At 50.5% G+C, this 17,099-nt stretch overlaps 1 protein-coding gene across 3 annotated transcripts; it reads left to right on the top strand.

The window, feature by feature from the left end:
• Nucleotides 1-46: 46 nt before the first annotated feature.
• Ing1 (inhibitor of growth family, member 1) lies at nt 47-10,167 on the top strand. Of its 3 annotated transcripts, XM_039094602.2 has the most exons (3): nt 3,541-3,679; nt 7,912-8,012; nt 8,321-10,167. In XM_039094602.2, the coding sequence occupies exon 3, from the start codon at nt 8,467-8,469 to the stop codon at nt 9,022-9,024; it is 558 nt and encodes a 185-aa protein (XP_038950530.1). In that variant the 5' UTR covers nt 3,541-3,679; nt 7,912-8,012; nt 8,321-8,466; the 3' UTR covers nt 9,025-10,167.
• The last annotated feature ends 6,932 nt before the right edge of the window (nt 10,168-17,099 follow it).

The following is a 17,099-nucleotide window of genomic DNA, read 5'->3' as shown; positions in this document are numbered from 1 at the left end:
CCCTTTTAAAAAATTACATTTATTTGTATACGTATGCCACAGCAAACGTGTGTGGCGGTCAGAGGACACATTGCGGGTTTTCCTTTCTACCGTGTGGGCTCATAGGGAGTGAACTCAAGTTGTCAGGTTTGATGGTCTTTTCTGGCTGAGTCATTTTGCTGACCCCAGGCCTGTTCCTTATAAAATCAAAAAGCCTGGATACACTGTGAGGCCAGCATGGTCTACAGAGCTGATTCGACAACAGCCAAGGCTCTGTCTCAAACAAACGAACGAACAAAACACCCCATAAAACAAAACTATGCATACAGCTACAGTCTGGGCTGTGAATGGAAGCCAAGTCTGGGCTGTGAATGGAAGCCAAGCTCAGGTTCTCTTGAGTGAGAAAAGAAAATTGACATTTAGCAGGAAGGTACCTAGTGTCCCCAGTGCCTCACTAAGGAGACACCTCCAACCAGAAACCACTGTAAGGAGTCTCTCAAACATGCTTAGGCAGACTCTCTCTGGGCTGGTGTTCATTGCTTTCCTAGTCTCTGATGTACAGAAAGAGTTTTTCTTAAAAATTGTACTTATTCACTTACTGTGTATGTGGCAGGAGGGTACATGGGGTAAGGTGCTTATGTGGAGACCAGAAGACCAACTGGCTGGACTGGGTTCAATCTCTCTTTCCACCATGTAGATTCAGGGGTTAGTTCAGGTTAACTGGGACATGTCTCGCCAGACTTTGTTTTTCTATACAGTATATTACAGTATATTGAAAAATGCTTGATGTACATTCCTTGTGTTTTATCAATTGGTCTTCTGAGTTTGCTCAGAAAGCCAGTGTATAAAGCTAATTAATGCACAATCACTACTTTATTTCCAGAATGTAAAAATATTGTAGTTAGCATGTGGCAGGCACTTGTGAAATAATTCTGGTCAATTGAATAAGATGCATTTCGGGTTTATGTGTCCATGAACTCCATAAACAGGATGGCATGGTTATTAAGAGTATCGTAACTCTAAAAGATAACCAGGTTCAAACTCCAGCTTGGTTATCTTCGGAAAGGGTCAATTATTCCTAATCTTCATTAAACATAGATGTTAATTCGCAGTCCAATCACGCTGAGCTTAAGATACCTGTTTCTTAATTGCTATTGTGCCTTTAAACTGGTTATAAGACCTCTGAGGAGAGGTTGGGGATTTAGTTCAGTGGTAGAGCGTTTGCCTAGCTAAGCACAAGGCCCTGGGCTCAGTCCTCGGCTCTGAAAAAAAATAAGAAAAAAGACCTCTGAGGAAAAGGCCACATTTCATATTCTGTTCTGTACACTTTTCACATTTTATTACACGTCGTGTTCTCAAGCCATATTGTTGGCCGTTTGTGCAACTATTTTCTGGCAATTACATGAAACTTCTTTCTTCCGTTTTTGACAAGGGCTGAAAGCAGTTGGTTCTGTTAGAACCCAGCACCAGACATCCAAGTGAACTTTCTCCCGCAGAAATGCACTGCTCTGTGCTTCACAGGCAATGTCCCAATCTGAACGATGTAACTCAACTGACTGTCTCTTGCTGCCTTCTTATGACCCTCGTCAATACTCTATTCTAGATACGCTGCGTTGGAAATGTTGGGAGATGTCACGGGGTTGCATGAAGTACTTTTACATGTGCCGAAGGGGTTAGGACTTCAGTGTTTCCTGAGCTGTTCCAAATCCTTTCAAATTACATCTACTATTTCTAAGTGGTTAGTCTTGTTCTGCTGGAGGACGAATGCCTGAGCCTGAAAAGAAACACTGCAAACTCGGGGTGACTGAAGACTGCGAGCTGACCTGGCGCCGCAGAGACATCGCAGGCGAGTCAGAGCGCGGTCATCAGTCTTGCGAATCTGAGGCCACAGCGGCGGACCCCGTAGGGCCGCCCAGGCGGCCAAGCAATACTAAGGACCCAGGACCCAGAGGGGCGACCAGGACTGCAGCACCAGCGCCCCAGCGATACAAAGGCGCGAATGTGGAGACCACAGGCCAGGCTCCGCCCCAGGGCGGCGCCTAGGCAGGAAGAGGGCGGGACTGCCGGGACCCGTCGCCTAGGCAACCCCTCGCTCTGCCCGGGCTTTTCAGAAAGCCCTAAATCCGGCAGCTGTGGGGGAAGGGCGGGATGGGGAGCCGAAGGTTGTGCTGCCCTACGGGAGCGCACCGGGGTGCCCGCAACCTCCTCCGTGTGGCGAGGACACGGGCAGCCTCAGGTGCGGCAGGGGAAGAGCTAGGATCAGGGAAGCGCTGCTCCCGCCAGCCCGCCCACCTTAGATCTCCGCGCTCAACAGAGCACCCCTCGGGGGCCCCTTTGTCTACAGGCCATTCCAAACTCTGCACCGGGAGGCGACACAAAGGGACGGAGGGGGCGAAAGGCGCAGGCGCCGGGAGCGCCGAGGATGCTGGGAGTGGTGGTCTCTCTGCGCGTCGGTGGCGGCCCTCCCGCGCGGGTCCGCATCCATCGCCAGGGAGCTGCGCATGCGCGCCCACTTCCGCCTCGCTCGGCCCCGCCCGCTCGGCCCTCCTGGAAGAGGACAGCTCTCTAGTACTAGGCGTGCGGGGGGCGTTGCCGGTTCCACCACACCTCCTTCTGGTCCAGATTGGCCGCAGGGGTAAGAGCCGCGAGGGGATTGGCTGTCGCCATTGCCATTTCTGTTCGGGGCCCTATTTATACCGTGCTAGGAGGCGGGGGAATGCAGTTAACCTGGAGGAGGGTGGCTCTTCTCCGCTTAGTCCGTTTGAAGACAGCGATCTGGAGGCTCGTCCGGCCCCGGCGTGTCTTGAGCAGCAGGCCACCACCCCGCCGTTCCGGGCCGGCGTGCGGCTCCGCCCAGTAGGTCCGCCACCGAGTGCCAAACTCCTAGTAAAGTTTCGCGTCGCCGGCCGTCCCTGCCCAGGCGGCTCGGCCGCTGTCCCCTCCGCGACCCTGGCCCCCAGCGACAGTGACAGGCCACGCCCCCGGGCGGGCGGGCCTCGCGGCCCGCCGCCCCCCGGCCCGGGACGGTGAGGGGCGTGAATGCGGTGGGGGCGGGGCCGCCTCCGGGAGGGGGGGTGGCGGGGCGCATGCGCGCTGCGCGCGGGGCTGAATGTTTCCCAAGTGTTTGAAACTGGTATTTGGGTTTTCCACGTTGGACAAGTGCGGCGAGGCGGGCGGCGGAGCGCGCCCTTCCCGCTGCCGGCCCCGCTCTCTCCGCTCTCCACGCTGGTGGCGGGTGGGCGGCGGTGGCCGGCCCTCTTTGGGTGTGTGCGCGCTCGTACGCACGGCCCCCCGCGCCGCCCGCCGCCCGGGAGGGGGCCTGCACGGCCGGCGGAGTGTGCGCTAGAGCCTCGGCCGCCGCGGCCCGCGCCTGCAGGCGCCGGGGTCCCCGCGGCCCCGGAGGCGGCGCGGCAGGCGCCAGATGTAGCCGCCGGCCAGCCCGGCCGGAGCGGCGGGGGGGGCGCGGGAGGGCGAGAGCTTTGCATTTTGCAGTGCTGTTTGAGGGGGGCGGGGGGTGGAGGAAGCGGAAAGCCGCCGAGTCGCCGGGGACCTCCGGGGTGAACCATGTTGAGTCCTGCCAACGGGGAGCAGATCCACCTGGTGAACTATGTGGAGGATTACCTGGACTCAATCGAGTCACTGCCTTTCGACCTGCAGAGGAACGTCTCGCTGATGCGGGAGATCGACGCCAAATACCAAGGTACGGCGGGTGATGGATGGGCGGGGGCGGCCGCGTCCATCCCTGGGTCCCGGCGGCGAGGCTGACCGGTCCTGCTGGAGCCGGAGCGCCCGGTAGCGTCCTCGTAGGGCTAGGAACAAAAGGTCTGGAGCGCCTTTGATACGCCGAGGTCCTTGTGTACTGAGCTCCGGGACATGGAGAAGGAAGGAGCGCGAACGGCTGGCTGCAAGGCTGCGCGACCAAAGCGCTCTTTGTAGTGAAGTGATGAGGCGGTGCTGCGGGGGAGGGGGCGCGGGGCTCGGCCGCGTCCTCCGGGAGGGGGTGAAGGCGGCCGCGCGAGGTGGAGTGCTATGCGGGCGCCGCGGCCGCAGGGCGCGGGCACCCAGCTGGAGAGAGACGGCTGCGGGCCGTACTCCCGCGAACCTGAGTGCGGGTCCGGAGAGTCGCCGCCTCCCTCCTGGTCCTGAATCTAAGTGTTACATAAAGTACTGGGCAGTCCCGACTCAGGGTCGCGCGATCGCCCAGGCCCTGCTCTCCTTGGCCCTCCCTTGGCTCTGGACACGGCTCTCGGCCGACTGCGAGGGGCGCCGGCGCGGTGTGTCTTGGCGGAGGAAGAGGGTGAAAGGGAGGATTGCAGCCGACTAGGTGCACGACTGCGCGGTGATCAGTGGGCGCGAGCTGGGCTCTGGCTCGAGAGGAGCGGGGCAGGTGAGGGACCTGCAGCCCTCCCGGAGACCGGGGCTGCCCAGAGTGGCGAAGAGGCGGAGCCTGCGTGCCCGCCGGGAACTGTTGGCTGTTGGGGAAACTTTGCTGCGAGGTCAGGGGGCTCTGTTTTGAACGTGGACGGCCGCTCGGAGTTTACTCTTGTTTACAGAACTGCGCAGCAGGGAAACGGAAGAGTTGGGGGTGGTGGAGGGCCACTGCTTGAGCCCGTACACCGAAACCTGCTAGGGAAAGCGCCCCTGCGCGCTCTGTCCGAGATGCAGCTTCGCAGCTCGGTTTATAGGAGAGTCATTAGCATATTGCGGAACGTTCCGCCTCTGCGGCCCTTTGATTGGTCGCAACATCCCCCGTGGAATGTCCTTATCATTGTGCTTCGGAGTCATTGGGGGGCGGGCAGTATGGGGGCGGGCTTTACTCGGGACTCGCTCCAGTCTGTGTTTCCGCTGTCTGCTTTTTTTTTTTTTCTCCGTGGAAGAGGGCCGGGCGGAGGGAGGAGGCGAGTTGATTTGAATGTCTTCGGGTCGCTCGTCCTCTGGCCTCGGGTTGGCTCCTGTCGCTGCTGGGGCGGGCCATTCTCGTTGACTCTGCGCGTTGATTGGTGTCCCTCCCGGTCTCCGCCCTCGGCGTCGTGGACTCACATAGGCCTCTGGCGGGGCGGGGCGGGGCGGGGCGGGGCGGGCCTCCTGAGTTTCATAGGCTGAAGTGGATCGCGGCCACTTTCCGGCCGCGGGGCCATGGCGGCGCTGGCCTCCGGGATGCTGCTATGCTTACCTTCTCTGCACTGGCGCCCCGCGAGAAGCTCTGATCGCTCCTTGCGTTTCCGGTAGGCATGAATAAGCGGGAGTGCCTCTGTCGGGACTGCGGGTCGATGTGTCGGGTGTTCTCCTCCTGAAGCCCCCGCCTGTGCGGCCGATGAGGGCTCGTACGTCCGCATGGCTCTGGAATATTAAGTCCTTGCTCAGAACTGCTGTTGCAGACCGAGTTTTTGACTGTTGCCTAGTGCTTCGGATGTAGAAGAGTCCGAAAGGAGGGTCTATGACTTGGTTGTTGTAAATGGAGTTTGTTGCCTGAATTACTTCTCAAATATAGAAAGTACCCCTGGAAGCAATGCCTTTTTAAGAATTTAAGCGCAACTTTATATAAAGTAAAAGTGGCTTAAAGTAATTGGACAGACTAGATGGTACTGCGGGCCCATTTAGTCACTCACTACCTTTATCCTTGCTGGTATTTCATGGTGGCCCAGCAGCAGTCTGAAGCCGAGCTGGCCAGTGCCTCCCTGTGTGTAAGTAGTGCTGTCCTTGTTTGTTGCTCTTAGCAGTTTTGTTGATCGAATATTTTATTTAGGGTAACTAAAAAAACCTGTGTTATTGTGTGGATTCCACACTAGCATCATGGTAAGTTTTTGATGAGATTTTTCTCTACAAGCTTCACCTGGATTAAAGCTGAAAGAAGCAGTTATTTACATGTAAATTAGCAATGGGTAGAATTTTGCTTCTACAAAATAGTAGTAAAATCTTTGAAACATTGCTAGATGTGGTGGCACATGCCAGTAATCACAGTTGGAGGCAAGATCGGCTTTGATTGTATACCATTTAACCCAGGATAGGTCTCAAAAAAAAAAAAACAAAAAAAAAAACAAAAAAACCAAACCCGACAGTTTGCTGTTGGTTTTGTTGTTATTTTTTTCTCACCCACGTGGAGCTCTTAAAGATCCACTTGCCCCTGCTTCTAGTGTTAAAGGTATGTGCCATGGTGCCCCAAAATGCATATCTTAGATTGTCTTTGGTAAGTTAAAGCAGTTGACCTACCTAGAAACTTCCTTTTTGGTAATAGGACTGTACATGCCTCCTGTGTAGGGGAGAGTCTGTCTGGTTCTTCCACGAATGCCTGCAGAACCCGAATGTAGCCTTACCTGTTGAGATACTTCAAGTGTCCGGCCTCTGCTGTCATCTAGGGTTTTGTTAGTTTTGTTGTGTTGTGTTGTGTGTTTGTTTTTGATTGGTTTGAAACGGGGCCTTGCTATGTAGCTCTGGCCGGCCTGTACAAATCAGGCTGCCCTGGAACTCTAAAGAGGTCTGACAACCGCCTGAATCCCTATGTTTCCTGACAGAAGAGCACAAAGCAGGGTGGGGTGGTGAATTTCTAGGTATGGTCTCTGACTGCCAGCCTGTTCATACAGCATTTCCACTAGTACCTTTAAGAGATGGCAAAAGAGTCTCAAGAAAAAACTGATACTATACACTGTTGAGGGGAATAACTCTAGGAGTTTTCTGGTATGTCCTGTGTTTAAAAACAAATGGTTTTTCCTTTGCACACAGGGAGTCTCTTGGAGGCTTGGGTGCTTTATCGGTTTGGCTTTGCGATAATCCACATAGGGCAGAATGTCTTATTCTTCTGTTCACTTTATTTCTAAAATGGCCAGTGCTTTTAAATGTTAGTTTCTGGCACTTGCAGCATCCTTTGACATCTCTGTCAGCATTTCCTCAGTTTCTTGGTCAGGCAAAAACAAAGGGTCTCTGCCTGCTTGACACAGGTTCATCAAGCAGGTTGTGGCTCCTCTCAGGCTTTGGCAGTGTTAAATTCCACGTTCTGGGCTGATGGGTAGGGGCAGTCATCAGCTGCTCCTGTGAAGCAGTCTTAATACCCATCACCCCTCAAACACAAGTGCCTGCCTTCTCAGGCTGTGGCATGGATAACTGCAGAGCCAAGTTGAGACAGCACCCAAGAGTACAAAGGAAAAACTTGTTCTTGAAACATGGGCCATGTAACCCAAGCTGTCCTCACACTTGTGGCCCAGGCTGTCCTCACACTTGTGGCCCAGGCTGTCCTCACACTTGCACTCCTTCTGCCACAGCGACATGAGTCCTGAAATTATGGAGCTACACTGAGCTGAATTATTTGCTTTCTTTTTTTTTTTTTTTTTTTTTTTGGTTCTTTTTTTTTTTTTTTTCAGAGCTGGGGACCGAACCCAGGGCCTTGCGCTTCCTAGGTAAGCGCTCTACCACTGAGCTAAATCCCCAACCCCAATTATTTGCTTTCTATAAGATTATTTATCAGCTTTTATTTCTTGAGCAGTTGTCTAATTACACTTACCAAATGACATTTTCTAAGCATGCAGACTTATTTTTAGTTTCCCTAACAAGGAGTTAGTTCTCAATGGTATTCTTGAATCCTTGGGAGACAGAGGCAGGTAGGACTCTGTAGGCCCCAGGACAACCAGGGCTACACAGAGACTGTTTTAAAATATGGTGAGCAGCAGATTAAACCATTATGCGCTGTAAAGTAAAATCTGTCACTTTTTTTTTTTTTTTTTTTTTTTTTGGAGCTGGGGACTGAACCCAGGGCCTTGCGCTTGCTAGGCCACTTTTATTTTAAAGCAGGGTTGCCTTGTTTATTGTGACCAAAGCCTTCTTGTTTTCAGTAACATGGAATATCACGCTAGGGTAGTCACAGGGGACACTAAGCAGAGGTCTTCTGTTGTATCCCCAGTCTGTATGGCACCATCATCTAATCTACATGCTTTTCCATAGAATGTTCTAGACATGGAGATGCCTTTGATCCCAACTGGGAAGGCAGGAGGATCCCTGGAGCTCACTCACGCTCCAGATTCAGTGAGACTGTCTCAAACAAGGTGGGCAGCAATTTGAACACAAAGAAATACAGAATAAAAACATTTAAGTTATTGCAGGGATATTTGAACAGAAATTGTGGCAGCGCAACAGTAGGTGAAGAAAAGATTTAGGCCGAACACTTTACCTAACGGTGAACTGTTGTTATTCATCTCAGCCTTGCTGAGTGGGAACTGGGGCTGGACTGTTTCTGCCCCTCCTGAGTTTTTGTGAATTACAAGAGAGTTACATAAAAGGCCTACTTAGTTGGTATTGGGTCTCTTTGCAGTGTGCCTAGTGGGTTTGTAACGCATCTTATTTCTGTTTGTAGAGATCCTGAAGGAGTTGGATGACTACTATGAGAAGTTCAAGCGGGAGACGGACAGCACCCAGAAGAGGCGGGTGCTGCACTGCATCCAGAGGGCCCTGATCCGAAGCCAGGAGCTGGGCGACGAGAAGATCCAGATCGTGAGTCAGATGGTGGAGCTGGTGGAGAACCGCAGCAGGCAGGTGGACAGTCATGTAGAGCTCTTCGAAGCACACCAGGACATCAGTGATGGCACTGGTGGTGGCGGCAAGGCAGGCCAGGACAAGTCAAAGAGTGAAGCGATCACACAGGCAGATAAGCCAAATAACAAGCGGTCCCGGAGGCAGCGAAACAACGAGAACCGAGAAAACGCCTCGAACAATCACGACCATGACGACATCACCTCAGGAACGCCCAAGGAGAAGAAAGCAAAAACCTCAAAGAAGAAGAAACGCTCTAAGGCCAAAGCAGAGAGGGAGGCGTCCCCCGCGGACCTCCCCATCGACCCCAACGAGCCCACGTACTGTCTGTGCAACCAGGTCTCCTACGGAGAGATGATCGGCTGTGACAACGACGAGTGTCCCATCGAGTGGTTCCACTTTTCTTGTGTGGGACTCAACCATAAACCAAAGGGCAAGTGGTACTGCCCCAAGTGCCGTGGGGAGAGTGAAAAGACAATGGACAAGGCCCTGGAGAAGTCCAAGAAAGAGAGGGCTTACAACAGGTAGTTAGCGCACATTTGCCCACGATCCAGAGTAACAAAACCCACCAGTGTATTTATGATGTCGCTGCCTTTTCGGAAGTATGAGGACGGTCAGACAAGTGTTTTTAGAGAGTGTTAGCAATGGATCCTCTCCTTGGGATGGCGGAGACAGCCCGTGTCTTCATGGTATACCTTGTTTCCACACAGGGTCTGCCGGTCAGCAATTTAGAAACCACAAATACAGGTCCGAATTAAACGTGTCCACAAGTGTCAGACTGATTTTTGGGGTTGGGGAGTGACTTGGAAGTAACCTAACATATATAAAGAAGAGATTTAATTTGGCTGTTTTAACAAAAATGTTACGGTTTACAAAAAAAAAAAAAAAATTAGCCAGGCAGCTGAAGTACAGCTGGTGTGCTTCCTGCTGCCCTATGTGTGTCCACACGACAAGTTGGTGGTTTAAAGTCTAAATATTGTTATTTTTTAAAGAGGTAAATGAGTAAATTTTACATGACATATTTTATACATGGCCTATTCCCCAACTGGCCATTTTTAATGACTGGGTACGTTTTTAATAGGTCAGACACAGTGGTCCAGGCAGTGGGTCCGAGTCCTGCCTTTGCTACCCTAGGTCATGGAGTAGCCACCTCTAACTTATATGAAGTGTATAGATGTACATTTCCCAGCCACCTTCCCCTGCTGTATCATAGCCGCAAGTGCAGCCCGGTGCTGTTGTGAAGCCAAGGTGCGCGTCCTGCTGCGTGCGTGAGCTGTAGAGATGTTGCGTCAAGAAATAAATGAAACTTGGCCAGTTTGTTTCTTTAGCATTTAATTTTAACATACAAATAATTTTAAATTTTTGTCTTAAAAAATTTATACACCAGCAGTTTAGACAAAGCCTTAAGAAAATTGTATATTATTGATCTCACGTAATAAGGAAGTAGACATTCTGTCCATGCCAGCAAATACGTGTCAGAAGTATTTAGAACAAAGGTTAGGAAGTGACTGTGCTCGTGAGGTCCGGCCCCACCATCTGTTTCTGTATGGCCTGTGAGCTAAGAATGGTCTCTGTGTTTCTGAGTGGTTTTCAAAATCACATTTCACAATACACGAAAGTCCTATGAAATGAAGATTTGCGTGTCTATAAATAAAGACTCATTGGAACACACCCATGCTTGTTTCCTTCCGCACTGTCTGTGGCTGCGTGTGTAAGACCGAGATCACCTCCTCACAGCTGACGTCGGCCATCCATCCCTGGCACGTGGCCTTCCCTGCCCACCTACTGGAGTCAGATCTTCATCTCCAGGTGCTGGGTGCCTTGCTTGAGATCTGAGTATGTTGAAGTGTTTTACAGAGTGTGTGGGATCCAGACCTGGTTACCATAGGGTCACTGGTTCCTGGGTTGTGTATAGTGTACTCTGTAGCTCTTCGCTGGTGCCTTCCAGAACTTTTCTTCCCCGGGCATGAATTCAGTTTTCTGGCCAGGTGTGGCAGTGCACACCTTCAGTCCCATCACTTGGGAGACAGAGGCAGATGGATGTCTTGAGTTTGGGGCCAGCCTGGTCTACAGAGTAAGTTACAGGACCACCAGTTACCACTGAGAAACCCTGTCTTGGAAAAAAAGGAAAAAAATGTTTACAGCGAGCAAGAGTTTAGTAGAGGATGCTAAAGTGAAAATGCTTGGTAAAAGGAGCCTGAGAAAAGACTCAGCGGGCGAGAGCGACAGACGGTCCTTGTAGAAAACCCAGTGTTGATTCCCAGCACCCACGTAGCTCGGGAACCGATGTCATCTGCTCACTCGGGAGCACCACAGTGTTCCTACATGTATGCAGGCAAACCCTCGGACATAAAAACAAATTTTAAAGTTAAAAAGAAAAAAAACAAAAAAATAGCTCGATGCAGTGGCAGGCAAAGATCTCTGAGTTTGGGGGCAGCCTGGTCTACATAGTGAAGTTCAGTCTAGCCAGGGCTACTACACATTGACTCCAAGGGAAAAAAGTGGTTAAAAACTCAGTCGTTTGGAAGTTTCCTGCTGATTAAGCCAGTAATAAAAAGTAACGGGTCGAAGGAATATATATTATGAGTTTTGGTGCAGACCAGATGAAGTAGAGGGGAGAGGTCATTGTATCTGGATCTCAGCCTTATGGTTTTGGGGGCTCTCCAGACACTGTAACTCCTGGAAGGCCACAGACAGCAACCTAGACTGACAGGAGCGAAGAGTGGCCTGTTGTGAACTGGCATAGCCTCTGGTGCAGCAGCTCCCCACCCTCCCAGTGGTGTGGTGATTCCTCCCCCAACAGTAAAATGATATGTTGCTACTTCATAACTAATTTTGCTACAGTTAGGAATCGTAATGTAAATATCTGTTTTCCAGTGGTCTTACATGACTCCTGTGGAGGGGCTGTCCACCTCACCTATTTTGGGGTTTCTGTCTCAGGTGAAAGGAGGGACCTGATTCACACAAGGCCTGTGGTTCCAGGGCTTGTGTCCCTTCTGTAGTATTTACTGCCCTGTTCCAGGCAGCCTGAAGGTCAGCCCTGGTGCTGGTTTTGGGTTAATTGATCAGCTAGGGAGCCATGACCAGGTCTGTGGAGTAACAGGTACTGTGAGTTCCTGGCTAGAAGCTCTGGGACACACAGCGTAAGGTTTTCCCGAGTGCTCTAGGATGCGACTGGTGTGTATTGGTCCCTGTATCCCATCCTGACAAACACACAAGAAAGGAAATGATTTTATACTCATGCCGCCAGGTCTGCTTCCTGCATCCAGCAGCAAACTCATTAGGAAGGGGAATTTCTAATCCAGTTCTATAGACATGCTTGAAAGCAGTTGGTTTGTGTGGAGAGAAGTCTCCTGTATAAATGGTGTACACTGTCAGGAAGCAGTGTTTGGCAGTAATAATTTGGGACATTAATGTGCTTAGATTAGATTTTTTTTTTCTTTTTTGAGATTAGGGACTTACTGCAGACGAAACCCACACCCCCTGCCTCAGCCTCCCTAGTGTTGGCATGACGGGTACCCACTCCTAAATACAGTTAGATTCTGATCACGATTTAATATTTTTTTAAAAAGCTTTATAAAATATAAACAATTGCTTATAGAATTTAACTGTTCATTTGCAATCTGGCTGTCCTGCAGCTCGCCCTGTAGCCCAGGCTGACGTCAAACTCAAAGATCTGCCTGCCTTTGCCTCCCAAGCACTAGGACTAAAGGTGTGTGCCACCACACCTGGCCAGAAATTATTTTATACCTCCTACATTTCTTATAAGACGTTGCTTGATAATTCCTCAGTTTCTGATACGTTTGACATCTGGTTGCAAGGGAAAGTAAGATGCCTCTGACTACAGTGCACAAAAAAGAAGGTGAGAGAAGTCTCAGATCCCAAGGTGTCCAGGAAGGGTGCTCTGTACAGCACAGCAGTCTGGAGACACACCCACACGGCAGCAGATTGGGCAGCAGGCGGTGCACAAGGCATTCAGTTGCTGGGGTTTATCTTGGACAGGCTTGGACTGTGTTCGGAGTAACTCCTCCTTAGCCTGATGGAAACACATCTGCCGACGACTCAGGAGGCTGAGGCAGGTGGACCACCGGAAGTGTGGGAGGAAGCTGGAGTGTTGATGAGTTCAGCCCATGCTGGACTACATAGCAAGGATAAAGGGATGGGTGGATGCATGGATGCATGGACGGATGGCTACCACTGTAGCACCCATCTTGACTCTCTTCTTCCCCCCACTTTCCTACTAATTGGGATGTGCTCTGCAATGGAAATTAAAAAGGTAAACAAAAATTAAAGTGGGTGAGACAGGAAATTAATAATTATTCCATGGTTCACACACACAGCTTTCAAATAGTTCCAGGTCTTTGCACTGTCCATCTGCTTTAACAGTGCGATGTATACTTCATTACAAACCCAGTCCCATACATGTCTACCCGTGGGAAATAACCTCCAGGCAACTCTTCATGCTCCCAGTTTGGTAGAAAAGACAAGGATACCTGAGTATCACAGTTTCTCTACTACATGCAGCCGGGGCCAGTATTTAACCTTTAAAAATCTTTATCCTGGGGGCTGGGGATTTAGCTCAGTGGTAGAGCGCTTACCTAGGAAGTGCAAGGCCCTGGGTTCGGTCCCCAGCTCCGAAAAAAAGAACCCCCCCCCAAAAAAAAATCTTTATCCTGTGGCCGAAGAGATGGCTCAGCCCTTAGAGTGCATGCGTAGTGTTCTTCCAGATGACCCGAGTTTAGTTCCCAATACCCTAGGCAGACATAATTGAACTCACAATTGAAAAAGAAGGGCGTGGAGAAAAAGCCTCGGTTGTTAAATTGAAACACTTGCTGCTGTTGAAGTGACCCAGGTTCGGCTCCCAGCATCCACAGCCGGGAACTGAACCGGAGCCTTTGCCTCCAGCTTCTGTGATGATGACTTCATGCATGTCCCTTCCCGATGCCCTCTAGCTCTTCCCACCCATCCTCATTCCTCTCCCCAGACACTCCTCCTCCCACTTTCCGAGCCTGACACCTCCCTTGCCGATTCTAGACAGCAGTACCGTGTTTATCCTGCAGGCCTGGTGATCCAACTGTCCACGTGTTCTCGACCTTTTCTGTAGCCATCCGCTGATGGGCACCTAGTCCATAACCTGCCAGTATGTACGGACGTGCTGGTCCTCTGATGGATGTTGGCTTAGATGCCTTTGGGTAGATATCAGAAGTGGTCTGGTTTATTGAGAAATTGGTACACAGATGTCCATACGGCCATACTAACTTACATAACTCCACCAACAGAGATGAGGTCTCTTCACCCAGCCCTCTCCTCACCAGCATCTGCTGTCTTTTTGTTGTTTGTTTTTTCTTTTCTTTTTTTTTTTTTTTTGGGTGGGGGAAGGGTGTTAAGACAAGGAAGGCAGAACTCTGTGAATTAGAGACTCTCTCTGTAGACCAGGCTGGCCTCTAATTCACAGAGATCCACCTGCCTCTGCCTCCCAAGTGCTGGGATTAGAGGCTCTGCCACCTCACCCGAATGTCTATTTCTTGATAGCCATTCTAGCTGGAGTGAGATGGAAGCTATATCCATTGACCATTCCTGCTTGTTCTTTACAGAACTGTATTCAATTCCTCTGTTTATTGATTGGATTATGGGGGGTTTCATTTATGCTTACTTTATTAAATGCTTTGTATGTATTCTGGGTATTAGTCCTCCATCAGATGAATATCCTGTCTCCCCTTCTGAAGGTCATGCCTTCACTTGCTTTGCTGTACTGAAGCTTTGGTTTATTGTTTATTTCTATTTTAAACATGTATTTTGCCTGCATGAGTGTGCGTGTATGCATGCAGATGTGTCACTGCAGAATGCATACCCAGCACCCACAGAGCCCAGAAGTTTGCCTCAGATCCACTGTAACTAGAGTTTAGTAGCCGCAGGGCAGCTTCAGCCATTTGTACCCACAATTCCAGGGGACAGGATGCCCTTCCAGCCTCCAAGTGCACCAGGAGTGAGTATGGTGCACGCACATACACACACACACACACACACACACACACCCATGCACACACACGTAAGCACAACAGTTGTTTATTCAGTTGTGTAGGTGTTGCAGTTGGGCTTGAGCCACATGACATGGTTCCTGGTACCCAGACCCAGATCCTGAGGGCTGAGCCCCCATTTCACTCAGCCCCTCCCCACTTCTTTTAAAGAGAGGGAATGGGGTTGAGAGGAAGCTGTCTGCCATGTGTGACAGGTGCCATTAACATTGCCACTGCGAGCTACCTCATCGTCCCCAGTTCCTGCCCGGGGTTTCAAAAGCTAAGAGAAAGGCCAGTAGCAAGGGGCCCAGCTTCCTACCTCAGCAGGGTGAAGACCCGTGAGCAGCTGAACAAAGGTCGCTTCTCGACCTCAACACTGCTTTCTTTCAGACAGTGGACGACTCCCTCCCACCAGCTTTGTTGCTGGGACCAGTGTGCACTCTGCTTTCATTCGCTGACAGTTGTCACATACCTTGTGTGGCCCTTTAAGTGACAACAGCCCCCGTAGCCTATAGACTTGAATGCCTGGGTCCCAGTTGGTGGACTGTAGAGAAAGGATTAGGAAGTGTGGCTTTGTTAGAGGAGGTGTGTCACTGCGGGTGGCTTTGAGTTTTGTAAAGCCCATGCCAGGCCCAGTTTGTCTGTCAGTCAGTCAGTCTGTCTGTCTGTCTGTCTGTCTCTGCCTGCAGCTTGTGGACCAGATATAAAGCCTGCTGCTGTGCTCAGTGCCTTGTTGGACTAACCCTCTGAAACCATAAGCCAGCCCCTAATGAAATGCTTCCTTTTATAAGTTGCCTTGGTCATGGTGTGTGATCACAGCAGTAGAATAGCAACTAAGATACTTTGTGCTACTCTAGAGACCTGAAACACACACACACACACACACACACACACACACACACACACACACACAATGCCCAGTGTTACAAGGACCAGTTTGTGCACTCAGATTCATTCATAGAGCCTACATGTATCTGATTTTTGTTCACACTTAGTATCTTTTTTTTTTCTTTTTCTTTCCTGTGTTTATTGCATCTCAGATGTTGAATCTGGGATTTCTTTTCCTGCCTGAAACACTGGCTTGTTGGTTCTGTTTGATGAAGTCCAGCTTCCTCTTTAAGCATGTACGGGAACGTAATAAGTATATACCTCACACGCTCAGGACTAAGCCATGCAGAGTCTCCATGCCGTACCCCTCCCACTGACTTCTGCTCAGCAGAATCAGTAGTTCACCGGATTTCCTTGATTGTGATCTTGCTTTGCTCTTGCTGGCAGGTTCTAAAACTATCCCCACTCTGAACTCGTCTGGTAGGGTCTGTGGTTTTAGACTGCTGGCATTAAGGACTTTCAGTGCTCACCCAGGCCTCGGCCTCTGACCTCAGACCACATTAACAATGCACAGTGCGTCTAAATCATTCCCAAGCTACATAAAGTTTCACACCTGCAATCCCAGCATCAGGAGGCTGAAGCAGCTTCCTCAAGGCCAGTGTCTTAAGTTACTTTTCTTTTGGTGAAAAGGCACCATGACCAGGGAAACTTACAGAAGAGAGTGTATTGGAGCTTGCAGCTCAAAGGGTGAGTCCCTGACCACCGGGGTGGGGAGTGGAGCAGCAGACGGGCAGGCGTGTGCTTAGAAGAGTAGCCAAAGGCTTAGGTTTGGATCCATAAACACTTGACAGAAAGGCACTGGGATCGGAGCCAGCTTTTCAAAACCTTAAATCCCACCTCCTGTGACACACTTCCTCCAATAAGGCCACACCTTATCCTTGCCAAAGAGTTCCACCAACTGGGGACCAAGCATTAAGACATATGAGCCTGTGGGGACCATTGTCACTCCCAGCACCACAGCGAGCCCAGGTTGCAGAGCAAGGTATCTGAAAAGCAAACATTTTCACGTATCCACTTGGGTCTGAGGACTTTCCAGGGTATATCGCATCACACCCACCCGCCCGCCGTCACACCCGACTTCCAGGGACCATGACTGGCTCAGTTTTACTTCCTAGGACCTGTGTGTACAGGAAATACAGTTTGAGTGAATGCCAAAACCAGTCATTTCAAGTTCAAAGTAATTAGTTTGAAATTCTAAAAACCATCAAAGCAATTTCCTCGACCAGACTCTGATCCTGTAACTCAACACCTCCCTGTGGCTTAAGGAACTCTTGGGAACTTGGTTATTCACAGGAGCTATCTGTGTTAATGGGATTAACCGGGAAGTGGCCCAGTTGTACCTTAATTTAAACCACATGAAGCCACAGCAGTAGGAGAGCGGAGTCATTTACAGAGTGGGTAAATTGCCCAGTTATACGAATCGAATTGCAGAATTTTAGAAAAATGACGGCAACGTGGAGTTTGACTCTTCTGTCGGACATATTCCCACGTCATCCTCAGCCCGCGTCCTCCTTGGCTGACGTTGGTCATCACCTCAGATTGGCTCACGGATCTTTCGTAGTTCAGCTTCCGTAACAACCAGCATGACGGTGAGGGCAACACAGGCACTGCTTTCGTGCTGTCCTGGACTCTGGTGCTAAGCCTTACAACCCAACAGGACCCAAGGAGCAGCAGAAGTTCAGTGTGAGTCCAGCAGAG

Source organism: Rattus norvegicus, chromosome 16, assembly GCF_036323735.1.
Source record: "Rattus norvegicus strain BN/NHsdMcwi chromosome 16, GRCr8, whole genome shotgun sequence".
In the NCBI taxonomy this organism is placed as follows: Eukaryota; Metazoa; Chordata; class Mammalia; order Rodentia; family Muridae; genus Rattus; species Rattus norvegicus.
The sequence above is the reverse complement of the archived record's forward strand: the minus strand, read 5'-3'. Positions and strand labels throughout refer to the sequence as shown.

Bases quoted from the DNA above. Each gene is read 5' to 3' on its own strand.
- Ing1 (XM_039094601.2), top strand. From the start codon at position 2,128: ATGGGGAGCCGAAGGTTGTGCTGCCCTACGGGAGCGCACCGGGGTGCC. The intron at 2,615-8,320 runs GTAAGAGCCGCG...TTCTGTTTGTAG, and splicing joins GGTCCAGATTGGCCGCAGGG to AGATCCTGAAGGAGTTGGAT.